Source organism: Salvia miltiorrhiza, chromosome 5 (genome assembly GCF_028751815.1).
Source record: "Salvia miltiorrhiza cultivar Shanhuang (shh) chromosome 5, IMPLAD_Smil_shh, whole genome shotgun sequence".
Taxonomy (NCBI): Eukaryota; Viridiplantae; Streptophyta; class Magnoliopsida; order Lamiales; family Lamiaceae; genus Salvia; species Salvia miltiorrhiza.
The window spans coordinates 21,637,478-21,652,746 of NC_080391.1; the positions used below are offsets into that span (position 1 = coordinate 21,637,478).

General features: G+C 37.0%; 1 protein-coding gene across 2 annotated transcripts; it reads right to left on the reverse strand.

The window, feature by feature from the left end:
• Nucleotides 1-4,306: 4,306 nt before the first annotated feature.
• LOC130986704 (uncharacterized) lies at nt 4,307-11,299 on the reverse strand. Of its 2 annotated transcripts, none has more exons than XM_057910180.1 (13): nt 11,013-11,299; nt 10,740-10,898; nt 10,175-10,426; nt 9,935-10,051; nt 9,299-9,379; nt 8,960-9,055; nt 8,651-8,746; nt 7,797-7,850; nt 7,491-7,694; nt 6,984-7,109; nt 6,584-6,649; nt 5,317-5,616; nt 4,307-5,119 (listed from the first exon to the last, which is right to left on the reverse strand). In XM_057910180.1, exons 1-13 carry the CDS (start codon nt 11,073-11,075, stop codon nt 4,646-4,648), a joined length of 2,088 nt encoding a protein of 695 aa, XP_057766163.1. In that variant the 5' UTR covers nt 11,076-11,299; the 3' UTR covers nt 4,307-4,645. The 2 variants fall into 2 exon arrangements, with proteins under 2 accessions (XP_057766163.1, XP_057766162.1); XM_057910179.1 differs by having other exon boundaries at nt 9,935-10,054; nt 11,013-11,297.
• Between the last annotated feature and the right edge of the window lie 3,970 nt (nt 11,300-15,269).

A 15,269-nucleotide genomic window follows, 5' to 3' on the forward strand; every position in this document is an offset into this window, starting at 1 on the left:
TCATTGCAATCACAAATTAAAAAATATATAAAAAATTCAGAACATGCAATGGAATGGTTGAACACAAAAAAATTGAGAACACGCAATTGCCGCCTGACCTGGAAGCCATAGTGGGAATCGACGACTTTGATTAAAATCACCCAAATATGCGGTTCTGTCACACGGCCAACAATTAATCAACGTATTGTCCGGCGAAGCCCCGGCCAGCAATCAACGTATTGCCCCACCAGAGTATTGCCCACCAGCACCACCAATGGGCGACGCACCGACGCCAACAATCGGCGCGCTGGCTTGGAAGACTGGAATCACGAAGATTAATTATGAGGTAATATGAGCGAACAATCGGAGCCACTAGTTTGGATGACTTCGACACTGGTCTGGAAAGGAAAGCAATCGTTAATTTTCTTTTGCCTGAAAAAAAGGAGCAATTAAAAGAAATTAGGGCATTTTTATTATTTAATATTATATGTGTAATTTAAAATTCATATATATTCCACGTCAATGTTACGTGTAAAATTAAACCCATATCATTGCTATGTCATTTTTTCGGTCATCGAAAAAAAGAATCATGGGGAAATTGAACAAATGTTAAAGTATTTGATAAAAAATACTCCCTCCGTCCCAAACGAAATGTTCTACTCCCTCCGTCCCCAAAATAAGTTCCTTTTTGGGGACGATACGAGTTTTAAGAAAAATGGTAAAGTGTATTGATAGTGGAGAAAAATATGTTATAATTAGTATTGGGGGTGGTGAAAAGGTGAAAAAGTGTTATAATTAGTATTGGGAGTGGTGAAAAAGTGAAAATTAAGAATAAATAAAGTATTATTAGTGGTGTGGTAGTTGTCCAAAAATAGAAAGAAAGAAAGAGAAACTTATTTGGGGGACGTCCCAAAATGAAAAAAGAGGAACTTATTTCAGGGACGGATGGAGTATTTCTTTTCGGCACGGAGATTAAGAAATGTGTATAATTAAAGTAGATAAAGTGGGTTGGTGAAAATTATTTAAATATTAAGTATAGAGAGAAAGTGTATTGCCAAAAAAGGAAACATGACATTTCGTTTGGGACAGCCTAAAAAGGAAAACATGACATTTCGTTTGGGACGAAGGGAGTAGAATTTTTAAACATCGTGGGGAAAATGAATTTCGGGCAAAGTTCGTGATATTATATGCAATTAACCCAAAAATTTACAGTATGGATAAAACAATAAAATTAACTGAATCTTTTTATATTTTACAGTAATTTTTTGAAGGGTTTAGTACCAAATTCTCTCCCATCGTTGGCATCCCTGATCACCTATAGGACCCTATACTCAGGGTCAGAGTTGTTTACTAACTCAATGTGGCAAAACGAGACCAAATACCCCCTTCCCCCCGCTACTTAACGGAGCTTAACACCGTCTATTTTTTTAAAATTAAGGTGAAAATCGAACCACTTAAACGGGACTAAATACCCCATGCGACGCCGAAATCGAACTCAAACTCGACTGCAGCATGTAGTTTCCGGCTATATCTCCCTCCGCCCGCCGCCTCTCCACCGTCGCCTCCGACTCGTGGAGCTCTTGCTTGGCACGATGCATCGCGCCGCCGCAAAACCCTGGCCGAAGTAGCCAAGGCTCCTGAAATGCGACTAGAGCTGTCAAATGGGCCGGGTCGGGCCAACCCAGCCCAACCAACTGGGCTTTTGAATTATACCGGGTCGGGTCGGGTCGGCCTGAAATATGATCGGGCCTCAAAATAGCAAGCCCAACCCGACCCCTATTGGGCCACCGGGCAAACCAGCTCAATAATTTTTTTCTCTTAAATTCCTATTTTTTTGTTATAAAATGATAAAAAAAAAATTAAATCAATTAACATCAAATCAAATCATCAATTCACAAATATAATTAAAGGTAAAATAAAAATATTAAATCATGCTATTGTAAGTTAAAATACAACAAAAAAGAAATGAAAAATCCTATAATAGATAGTTTATAAAATAACACTTTAAAGTATTTAAACAAATTTAAAGTCTTAATAGTAAATATATTAAGCAAACTCAAAATTAATAGAATTGTACTTATTCCTCATTATATCATGAAAGAGAGTTCATAGAAATAAATAATTTAAATGAATGAAATATGAATATATATATATATATATATATATATATATATATATAATTTATACCAAGCATTTAATTCAAGATATAATATTTTTTATATTTAATTAAGAAGCTAAAATTTTTCAATTAATGAGTTAACATAAAAGTAAAATTTGAACATAAATCTATTTTTAATTCTTTTTTACTTTAAATTTCAAAATATATAATTATAAAAGTAAATATTATAAGTTAGTAATTAAAAAAAATCGGGCGGGCCAAAAAGCCCAAAAATCCTGAGCTTTTTAGCCCCAAAGCCCAGTCGGCCCAACGGGCTGTCTGGGCGGGCTTTTTAGGCCCAATTTTTTCAGGCCTCTATTTTATCGAGCTCAACCAACCTTAAATCCGGGCGGGTTGGGCCGGCCCATCGGGCCAGATTAATGTTGACAGCTCTAAATGCGACGATGCGGAGAGCGACGAACTGGAGCTCCGGACGGAGATGTTGAGAGAGGTGAAATTCGCGGGGATGGTGCCGGAGGTGGCGACCACAGCCGGCTCCGCCTGCTGCAGCAGCCACTCGATCATCTTGCCGTCGGATTTGTGCCCTAATTCTCACATCAACTGAAAGACGCGGGCAACGCAGGTTGCTCGCATCCAGATCCTCCGGCCGCTGCCGTCAACCTTGGTGAGCCTGTCCTTGGTGGAAGGCAGCTTCGGTGTCAGCTTCCTGCTCGCCTCCGAGAAAGAGATGAAAGAAAAAGATAACGGTGTTAAGCTCCGTTAAGTAGTGCGGGAGTATTGGGTATCGTTTTGCCACGTTGAGGTAGTAAACAGCTCTGACCGTGAGTATAGGGTCCTATAAGAGATAGGGACGCCAACGACGGGGGAAATTTGGTACTTAACCCTTTTTTAAATAAATTGATTTTTGAATATATTTAACTATTTTTTGTCCGAATATATTTTGTCCAAATAACATTATTATTAAATTTTTTCTATCTAGTTTAGAAGGTGTTTGGCTAAGATTATTTTAAAAAGCTTATAAGCTCTTGAACTTATAAGATGTTTCAAGAGAGCTTATAAAATAAAGTTTCTTAAGATCTTATAAGTTGTCAAATTGTTTGGATAATTAAACTTATAAGCTAGAAAGATAATTTTTAGTTAGAGAGAAAAAAAAATTGTTACAAAAAAAAAATCAAAAAGAGATATAATTAAAATGATATGTAATGAAAATAAAAATTATAATTGAATTATTTTTGTAAAATGAGTGTTGCTTATATAAAAAAATGAGAAAATAAATTGGGGTAGAGGAACTTGTGTTTTAGAGCTCTTAGAACTTAATTACAGCTTATAATTTATTAATTCTTAAATAACTTATAAACTATTTTAAAGAGCTTATAAGTTCAGCCAAATCTGTCTTCGTCTTTCGCTATTCTCTTAGCTAATTTATATAAACGTATTATTCGTATCAGTGTACAAAGGTAGTCATTATCTAATCTTCTTGGTTTTCTAAGTGATTTGTTTCTCTGTAAAATAATGTTTTATTTATTGGTTATATAATATTATATCAATATACATTAGTTGGAGTATAATAGAATATGAAATATCATACTAATTTTGCAGTAGAAAACGTAAGAGATTTGGTTGCTAAAATCATTTGAGCTAGGCTAGCTTTAGATTGATTATTGTAGCCTGCAAGTATTTTGTACAAAACAATGATCATGACCAATAAAAAATAAAAATTAAGTTTGGTGAATAATTTTCATATATGGATACATGAAATGTATAGTGTGGCAGAATAATGCATGATGAGAGTATATTTGAGATGTTAAGTATTTCCAGAGTGATGATGAAATGCCCTACCAATCAAAGTGGCCATCCCATATTGAAAGATCATTTTCATAAACTCCAAATGTATTTTCCCCACAAAACAAATAGATCACGCCAGAAACATTGATTGCATGTGAGACCCAAAGAGCTAAAACACACACACACACACACACACACACACACACACACATATATATCTATATATATATAGAGAGAGAGAGAGAGAGACTGATCCAAAATGACAAGTGAAAGACACTCGCAGCTTTGATCATAATGATTACAATGAAAAATACGAGTACAATTAATGACCTCACTTTTAAAATTGAACTTAAAAAAAAAACTTTAAATTCAACTACAAAATTATAAACTAAATGCCAAAGAAGAAGTGCATAACAATAGAGATTGATGATTAAAGGTACTGTCATTAATTAGTAAGTAATTGCCTCAAAAATGTGATTCAAAGTTACCTGAACAACAGCGTGCATCACTGTTGCAGACCCATCTAAACTCCAAAAACAGATTTATACATAGATATCAATCTTTGTATCGTTCATGGGCAATTATGGAAAAGCTCACCAGGCGAAGAATACCATATCTGAACACCGGCATCTCTTTCGTTCTCCTATAGTCGTGTCTTGACAGCTACCATGATGCGTCTCGTTTGCGCACTAATGATCATATCTTCGTACCTTGTCGCAGGGAACCTGGAAAACCCATCTTCTGTATTGTTAGTGAGGTTTGCTAGAGTTGCTGTGAGGACAGACGAGGCTTTCCCTTGCCAGAATTTAAGTATTGGGAGACAAATAGCACTCCCATCACGATGATAAGGCAGCCCACAAGCGTGCTGAAGAATAAGGCGCCCGGTTGTCTCGTCTGGACAAAACCATACACCCCACTAGAGGTGACGAGAATGAGATCTGTCAACCCGTCGTTCGAGAAATCATCGCAAACCAAAGAGTGTGTAGGAGGTGCAGGGAGATCCACAGATGTCAACAAAGCTCCTCCAGGAGAGAGCACAACAGCTTCTTGATCCCCTGCTGCAAGAATCAATTCTTGGCTGTCATGTTCGCGTAGTGGAAATGGCTTTAGCGTGGGGATGACAGTAGATTCTGTCATCCCAGATGGAGATGGAAGGTTTGACCATGTAGCGCCTGTCAGGAGTTGCCAATTCCAGACAGCATCATGTCCGTGTGAGCCTGGAGAGTACGATGTAACCTGAAACAAATGCAATACATCTTCAATCCGAGTACACTTGGAAAGTTTCTTGCATATTTGGTAGAAATAGAGCAGGTCAATTTGAGATTTCAAACTTCTACGACCATAGAATTGTTGAGTAGATGAACAGAAACTTCATTTACGGGGGGCATGTATGTCAAAAGGAGAATTAAGTACATAGGGACACCACAGCATACCTCGCCTCGATTTGTTAAGAAGATAACATCACCATGGCTTCCCTTACGATGCTTGTGGCCATCATTTGTTGGGATCAGAATGGGTGCTGCAACCTCCAAAGAACTCAAATCTGCATGTCGACCAAAACCTCTGGAGAACTCCCCATGTTGGAATAGATTAAAAGGAGCGTGATGACATATAGAGGCATTGAAAAGTTGTTCCCGAACTGGAACGCCTGATGTAGCAACAGCCCAACAGGGACGCAGCACTTCAATGGACCCACTCACAACAGTCTGCTCAGCACCATTTGCCCCAACCACCTTATGGATGAGAAAGCACAGAAAGTGTCATCAATAACATGACGAAACCACCTTGATTAGTCTAAACTCTATTTTAATGCACTAGTAATCACAAAATCCCTGTTAGTTTGCTTTCTCCCTTTTGCCATCACGAAAAAGAATTAGGAACCACCCTCAACTAGAGCTGGAATGTTGAACAACTTACAACTAGGAGTAATACAGACCAACTGAATTTAGCTGTTTCAATATATATGGGTTTCTAAAGTAGGGCAGATATATGAGATTTTTTAGTTACAGTGCATTCCTAATTAATACCACTTACAAAGCTAAACTCTTTACTATTTAGGGTGCTTTACTTTGGTTGTAAAATTTTCATTGGAAAAGAGCGGATAAGAAAATATGAGAAAATATTATTTTTTTCTCCTTTTCTTTATCATATGTTTACTAAAGATGAAAAGATGAAAATGTTGGAAAATATTTTCACAGCCCTACCCTAGGATAATATTATCCAACATTAGAGAGAAAATGAGTGAAAAGGAACTTCCGCAGAAAATATTCCACCCTGCCCGAAGAAAATTTTCCACCATAGTAAACATGTGAAAATGGTGGAAAATGTGTGAAAATATACTTTTTCTCTTCTTTTCCATCAAAGTAAATGCACCCTTAGGGTAAAAGAAGGCAAAAGATAGATTTAACAACTATTTTCCTACTAAATATCAAATGAAAGATTATGTACTATCATTAAAAACAAAGTCCATTTATTCAAGCTAAATTTAGATTATGATTTTATTTTCTTTCATTTTTTCATTCGGTGGGTGGGGGAGGGGTCACACACACAAATGCAATTCTTTACATAACTACAAAATACATTCTGGCTAGAGAAAACTCATGATACACTCGAAATGTCCGTGCTCGTTTAATAAAAACATTAATATTAAGAATTAATAAATAAATAAATAAACCATGAAAATTGGGGAGAAAAGATCACCTGAACATGGTCTAGGACACCATCTCCATTAATATCAGCATGAAGTCCACCTTCTTGAAGATGCAGCTGATTTCAAAATCAATTCAATACATGGAGTCATAAGGTACAAAGACAGAAAAAGCACACAAATCGAACTCAAGCTAAGTCATGTCTATCCAGAAAATTGAATCACAGCAAAATCACTCGATATATGGCCAATGATTTTAGTTTCTTATGTAGACGTTAAACATCAATATATGCCCCCAAAAAATGATGTCACCCAACCATAGATAAAAGGCTTCAATAGAATACTTAGCTCACAAAAACTCTAATTTCCATGATTTTGTACTCATGTATGTATCCGTATTATGAGATGTTATTGAAACCTAAGAATCAATCTTTCTTTCCCGCTGATTTTCACCTTACATAGTGTGCGCCCAGATGCCAGATGAACAGCTTCAATCCCCTCCTTTTCATGAGCAACAACAACATTAGGTACCCACCACAACTGAGTGTAATTTGTTATGGTAGGTATATAAGGCATATTCTGCAGAGGCAAATCAAGGAAGTGATCAGAAAACAGAAATAAGTACTGTCAAAAAGCCAATGTAACATAAAAATGATTATCAGCAACTACAACTGTGCACATTCACGGGAATGCATAGTATTCCATGTCTAACCCATTACAACCAAAACTCTTTGCTAGCAACTAATTAATCATTGCCAACATCCTCAAAATCTACTATAATTTGGATTTACAAAACCTTTAACTTCGAAATGAATATAACACTATGCAAGATGCATTAATTACAGGTGAAGTATCTCAAGAACACAGTGTACTCTACATCTTACAAGCATCTTACTGTTATCAGAGGGTAAACGAGAAGAAAAAGAAAATTAAATACTGAGAGAAATATTGAAACCTCACTTTTTTTGTTTTTGCTGATTTAGCCATGTTAACTGTCTTGTCAATGACATTGGAGATCTTTTTTGTCACATCCTTTCCAGGAGATTGCTTTTCTTCAGGCTTGTGCAAAGGGTAGTTAGTTGCCTTGCCAGGTAATTTCTTCAGTGTTTTCCTCTTGTGACGCCTGAAATGTGCCAGCTTTAGCAAAGTGTCCTCCCGGCGTTCCTGATAAGATACAATTCAAAGTTGTCTGGATCATGAATGGGCTTTATATCAAATTATAGATTCTGCATTGGGGATGAGAAAGAACAAAAGGTCCCAACTTACCCAATGATGTGGCATGACCCCTAGAATGGATTCTCTAAACTCCCTGCATTCAAACTACAGCAGAGAACAACTAAATAACTTATTCATCGATTATGCCAATGGAGTGGAAAGAATATCTTACAGACAATAACAACATTTCTCTTATACAGGCCACACATGCAAGATCTGAATAATTGGACCAAGTAATTGAAATGAGCATTACAAGAAAGTGAATTTGTAGAGTGAAACTTTTCCTGCACTTCTCATATCACAATTACAAACAACAATACCAAATAAATAGAAGTGCATAAACAGAGAAAAAATTGGACATAACCTTTAATGCCTTCAATCTTGGTAATTACTAGTATTAATATCCAACAAAAAAACCAAAATTACATATCATTTCAAGTCCAAATGTAGCACTCATCCTGCATTCCGTCGTAAAATTATGGAAACTTGATGAAGTGCATTTTCATCTCCCAAGATTAATGCATATGATAAGTGCTCTTTGAAAATAATATCCATTTTACTTGAAAAAAACACCGAAAATAGAATTGCTTTAACTCGTTCCCCTTCTCGTCTTTCTATATCCCTAACTATTGATATTTCAAACTATTGACTTCATACCACACATGCATGAAAGAGTACACAAGGTTGGTGCAGTCCACTACAAAACAGACAAAACATATGAGCATATTTGTCAGGAAATGGTTTATCAAGACAGCACATTATTATTTCATGGCAACTTATCGAGAGACATTTTCATCTGCTTTCCCTGCCATCCCCAACCCCCCCCCCCCAAAAGAATCAAGATAAGTAAATATTAATGTTTCTTTCCAAAGAGCATCTTAGTCAAATTTTACTTAGTAGCTTACCTCTCCAGGATGACGAGTATTTAAAGCATGGACGTCGAGTTTGTAGTTGTGCTGTGGAATCAATTGTGATGCATCAGATGTTTGAGCATCAATGTTCTGCAAGATAGGAAATTCAAAATCAACTTGAAGACACATTACAAATTGAAGGTGGGAGGGAAAAAAGAGAGTGCTTTATAGTTGATTTTGCTATTCATATGAGAAGATAATATGATCCCAGTTACTCTTAGTCTAAATGAATCACATAAATTTTGTATTTGAAACTGAATTGATCCATCGAAAGAATGTATATTGGTAAATTTAAATAGTGACCTCTTTTTTCCTGGTCCACCGCAGTTCACCACTCCGTCCAGCAAATGCATAAAAAGCAAAGTGTCGTAAATCTACTGTCCCTGCATTCTCAGACTCCTGAAAGAAACACAAAGAGCATGAATACATAATCCATGGAAAGTAATCAACTGATTAGCAATAAAATATGCATATTGACAGGCAACTAATGTTGGAGTACTTACACAAAACATACAGATAATTTTAACTCCTCCAGTTATATCAATTTTTTTTGGGGGGGGGGGGGGGGGGAGAGGGTTTCATCCATTAAACAAAATGAAAAAAATAAAATTTCGTCAGTATCAACATCATGACTGTTCTTACATCCTTTTCAGTAGCACTTCTTCTGTGCTCTTCAGCTTTTTTCTCAGCCAACTCAATCTCCTCAAAAGGATCAAAATGCATCTGGGTTTTAAAAGTAAACAAATAGAAATAAAAGCAATTAGAGATTTAGAATAAAGCATCAAACAAAGAGATAGTAGTGCCCTAGAACCAAACAATCATAAAACACCCTAAAATGGAAAAATGTTTACACAATCTCAGAAATTCAAATCAAAGAGGAGTAATAGTAGAATTTTTCAATAAACAAAAGACATTGTAGTGATTAAGGAAACTCAATCATAATAAGAACTAAAAGAACCAGGAAAATTTCAACACTGATTAAAAGACCAACTAGAACATACTAAATTTACTTCATCAATTGGAAGAATTAACAAACGACGACTGTAATTAAGATCAGTAAACCTTTCTATAAATAAGCAGCCTGAATGCCCTCATACATAACTTCAAAAATTCCAGGACTATCTATGTAACTTTTACAGTTGTCCGCATACAATTTAGGCTTAATGTAAACTACATATGCTGAAAAACATTATGTAGAAAACTTTCAAATTCCGGCAGGGTAAAATGAATTTCAATTAGAACTCTATGCATAAATGATTTAAATAATAAGAAACATACATGAGGCTGCATCTCCATTCTCCCACCAACAATCACCAAGCCAGCATCTCCATGCCTCAATGTATAATTACTAACCGAGATAGCAATCTCCCTATGATGAGCATTATGGGGAAAATCCTTCTGTCAAAGAAAAATAATTAAAAAAAGGAACAGTGCACAAAAGGAAGCAAAATTTCATAGAATTAATATGCGATATAGATGGTTATCCCTCATAAGAGCAATGTAAATCTTCTAATGCACCTGCAGATTTACTTCCCACAACTTCTTGAGGTTGTGGTCGAAGCACATAACAGACCACCCGGATGTCACAACAACTAACACCTGCTTTCGTGCTTCCCTTTTATTGTAGGTTTTTTCAATAACTCCAGTAGCCATTGCCACAGCACGCCTCCCTGTAGCTATGCGGAGTTTGTCAGGCAAAAGAGAGACCTCTGCCAGCACTCGTGCTTCACTAAACCCTTCATCCACACGTCTTGAATGAGGTTCCAAAACCTAATTGCATAATCAACATACACTCATACAGTTAATTCTCAAAAGTGACGTAAATTAGCTTTTAACAAGCCAAATAAGGGTGGTGTTCTTATGAGTTTTGCCCCTTTTCTGATATTAACAAAAGCTGGTTTGTTTAGCAATGCATCATGGTGGATAGCTGTTACTTGCAAATTCCAAAACAGATTTAAGTCTAGCAGCTAGTCATTATCATTAATAAGAACGATCTCATATTCTCATTGGCGTTAACCATCAGAAACATGTGCACAAGCTCGAGTAGAGTTCTCAATCCACGAAAATCAACACTAAATAATACCTGAATTTTTGCATCGTGCGTGGCTATAAGAACCTCCTTCTTCCCGTCGCCGTTCAGATCGGCGACAATCGGCGGCGGGAGGCGGTCGCCCTCGTACTTTATCGGATACTCATCGGAGAGATGGAACCACGCCTCTTTGAACGAGAAATCACCCTCGTGCTACATTTATCGACCAATAATGGGTTACCCACTAACCAACTCGATGGAAATTGAGTCAAACTAGCATGCTGCTAGGTTTTTACGAAGGGTTTGAACAATTAATTGCAAGCATACCTGGAGAGAGAAGAAAATGGCGAAAGCCGAGAGCATCAGAATTGCTAAATCTCGCTTCCTCATCTTGAATATCCTCTTGTTTCAGAATTGTTCCAGCTAGTTCTTGATTACTCGTGAAATTTTTCTGCTAAATACTAATATTTGATGGATCAATTGGAAAGCAGGAAGATTTCCATCGTCTTCCTCAGCTTCTCTTCTGCTTCAGTCTAGAGAGAGAAGGAAACGGGTCACGCTTCTATTTTCGGGAGTCGACTTCGAATCCAAATTCGTACCCGGTTCATGTTGTACATGGTTTAAACCCGACCCGTCCATATAATTCTGATGACGAAAATTGTCGCAGAACTTTAAGAAATACTGCTATCATTTCCAAAATAATTCGTAAAAATTTCAGAGCGGATGTCCTGAGGCGGGACTTATAAATTAAATATTAAATTAAGTATATTTTATTTTATACTTTAGAACTAAAATAAATATAATTTTAAGATTAAATAGATAGTACTCCCTCCGCCCCATTAGTAGTGTCTCATTTTCTATTTTATATAATAGAAATGAGACACTCCACAATTTAAAGCCCTACTTTGGTGTGAGCACGGAAACTAAGAAAGTTGAAAAATGTGATGTGGATGAAATACAATGGTAGTTGACTAAAGTGATAAATGTGTTGTGAGTGGGTCCACTAGGGATAAAGTATAGTAAATATATAATATAAAAATGATAATGGTGTTTTAAGGTGGGTCCATTAGTGGCAAAAGGTATTAAATATAAGAAAAAAAGAAGAGTAAAAAAGTACAAAAAGCAGAATAGGGCTTTAATTTGTGGACAAAAATTTAAGAGCAAGTAGGACTTTAAATTATGGACGAAATGAGTAGTATTTAATTATATAAATTTATTGGCCAATCAGAAGTTGCAATATGTAAAAAATCTGCATAAAAGAAAATAAATAGAGGATTCAATAATATCATGTCACCTCAACTGTAGGTGCATAAAAGAAAGTAAATTGAGAGGATTCAATAATATCATGTCACCTCAACTGTAGGTCTAATATTTACGGGCTCGGGCTTAAAAGCCCAATCCTAAACTTCATTAATTAGTTTTTCCTACAACTATAAATATGAGATGTAGAAAATTCATAAACAGACAACACAAATCATTTGAAAAACTCAAGCATTGAAGGAGTCATTCATTATAATGAAGTCATCTTCAACAATCAAAGCATGTTCTTCATCAAAGTCAACGTTTAATTCAGAAATAAGGTGGAAGCCCTCTGAATTGATGTCATCAAATTTAAATTCAAGTCATCAAATCAAATACAAATCCAAAGCATGTTCTTCATCAAAGTCAACGTCTAATTCAGAAATAAGGTGGAAGCCCTCTGGATTGATGTCATTAAATTCAAATTCAAGTTATCAAATCAAATACAAATCCAAGGAGATCAAGAAGGTGTATTTCCCTCCAAAAATTTCAAGAAATTTTAAAAAATGATAATTAGAGGATCAAGTAGAGAATCGCAACTCGTACACAAATACATCTCAATCCATATATTTTGGATTTGTCAATATTCTTTTACTTCATTAAATTAAATACATTAAATTTGTGTTTACAGACATATTTATGATCTCTAGCACCTTATATTCAAGATTCAATCAATCAGGTTCTTCATGTTCCAAATTATGTGCAATCAAGCCCCTCTTGTTGACGGTCAACAGACGCCATTTATCAATTCTTTTTAACTTTTTTTTATTACTTGTGGGTCTCACTCAAAAGTTATGCAGGAGCTTAAATGTTTGCCAAAAAAAAAAATCTCATTTCCACCAGCAAATTCTCCGTTGCATCAACTTCTGCCACTGCACCCACGACGATGACAACTCCTCATATGTCCACAGCAGTTGTTATAGCAAGAAATCCTTCTTCCACAAGGTCAAGTTCGCCTCTGCCTCCAATTATCAGATCTCCTCATTTCTCTACATCACTGCCATGCTCAACATTCCCGTCAATTGGGATAGGGAGGCCAACTTCATCAGCTACGTCACGACCTCCACCTCCACCCTCCTTGTTCGCCGCTGAATTTACGTCATATGGCGCGACACCAAGACCAATTATGAGTGGATAGACGTCACACACTTCGAGCCCGTCCCCGCTTCCACCTTCAGCGCCCCCAATTTCTGTTGAATTATTTCCACTTTATGTGGAATGGTCCACAAGCCATCAAAATTGACAATGGCTGTGGAAACATTGCAAGATTGTTGCACTTTTTTCCATCAACAATTGCGGCTGGATGAGGAGAAAATATGCAGCCAAAGTCTTCTTCAACAATTGCTGCAGCAAAGCAGCAAACTTCAACAAACAACAGCTCAACTTTCCTATAAATAGAGCTATGTATTCGGCAAATGAAGGAGTGCAGAAGTGAAGAGAGAGGTGTGAGGCAAAACAAGAGAGAGTTTGGTGAGTGCATTTGAGAGAAGAAAATTGTGAGGAAAAATCATAGGATTTTTTCATCTCTCTTAAAATAGTAGCTCAGTCCTCTTGTGTTTTCCAAGTTATTAAACTTGAGTTTTGTGTTTCCCCTATTTTGTGTAGGGAGAATTTTGTAAGCCTACTATATACATAGTGGAAGATTTCTAGACTACGGTCTCGTGGTTTTTCCCAATTTGGGTTTTCCACGTAAAAATTCTTGTCTCATATTTTCTTATATTTTGCACCAAATATTTTTCTTGGTTTGGATCCCATTTTGTAATCCAGCAAGAGGGAAAAGAATTATCCTGGTTCCGCTGTGCAAGTGTCATTTATTTTGGACACTCGTGAATATTTATTCACCACTTTTCCCAACAAGTGGTATCAGAGCCACTTTGGTTCTGAGGCGGATTAAAAATGGAGGAATCGTCGTCGCTTGGTGGTATGTTCAAATTGAACGGATCAAATTACTCAATTTGGAAGCCAAGCATGTTGGATCTTCTCTATTGTAAGGATCTCTATTTGCCCTTACATGGAGATGATGTCAAACCAAAGGATATGAGTGATGATGAATGGGTCATCATGCACAGAAAAACAGTTGGTTACGTCCGGCGCTTCATTGAACACAGTATTTTTCATCATTTTGCTAATGAGGAAAAAGCTGACGTTCTTTGGAAGAAAATGGAAGCTATGTTTGAAAGGAAAAATGCTTTAAACAAAGCTTCCATCATCAGAAAAATCGTTCGCTTGCGATATGCGGAGGGTGCCAACATGACGGAGCACCTCAATGCATACCAGGGTCTTATCAACCAATCCACCAACATGGAGATTTCTCTTGATGATGAAGTCGTAGCTTTATTGCTACTTAGTTCGTTGCCGGACAGTTGGGACACTCTTGTAGTGTCAATCAGCAACTCGGCTCCAGGTGGAGCACTGACCTTGCAGATGGTCAAAGATTGTCTTCTTAATGAAGAATCCAGAAGAAAAGATCAAGAACGTTCTTCTGAGACAAAGGCGATGATTGCTGAAAACGGAGATCGAGGGAGAAGTAAAAGTAAAGGCTCTCAATACTCGAGAGATAAATCCAGGGGGAAGTCTAAACCCAGAAAAGACTTCAAATGCCATTATTGCGGTGGTCCAAACCACTATGAGAGAGACTGCAGAAAGAAGAAAAGAGATCAAGCGCGTGGAAATAATGAAAAAGCTGAGAATGACACAACAGCAGTTGCAACTGATGGCGATGTTGTCGTAGTTTGCGATGATGCTCTTGTGAGTTCGTCATGCCAACAAACAGACTGGATCGTTGATTCGGGTGCATCATATCACATTACACCACATCGTGATATGTTTGCATCCTACACCGGTGGCAGCTTTGGCAAAGTCAGAATGGCCAATCATGGTGTGACAGAAGTTGCTGGTATAGGAGACATTGTCCTGCTTACTAACACTGGATGTAAGCTTATCTTAAAAGATGTCCGACATGTTCCTGATATCAGACTCAATATTATTTCCACTGGCAAGCTCGACGATGATGGCTACATCAACCATTTCGGCGGAGGAAAGTGGAAGCTAATCAAAGGCTCTCTAATTGCAGCAAAGGGTAGAAAGCAAAATTCTCTCTACATGATGCATGCAACGTTGTCCAATGGAGAGGTGAATGCAGTCGTCAAAAATTCCTCCATTGAGATATGGCATAAGAGGCTTGGGCATCTGAGCCAGAAAGGTCTGGAGATCTTGGCTAGAAGAAGCCTCATCCCTGAGTGGTGTTTAACGAAACCAACACCTAAAACTATACGATGAAACAGT

Bases quoted from the DNA above. Each gene is read 5' to 3' on its own strand.
- LOC130986704 (XM_057910179.1), bottom strand. From the start codon at position 11,075: ATGAGGAAGCGAGATTTAGCAATTCTGATGCTCTCGGCTTTCGCCATT. The intron at 7,695-7,796 runs GTAAGTTGGGAC...GTATCTTATCAG, and splicing joins GGGTCATGCCACATCATTGG to GAACGCCGGGAGGACACTTT. The intron at 5,120-5,316 runs GTATGCTGTGGT...CATTTGTTTCAG, and splicing joins TCTTAACAAATCGAGGCGAG to GTTACATCGTACTCTCCAGG.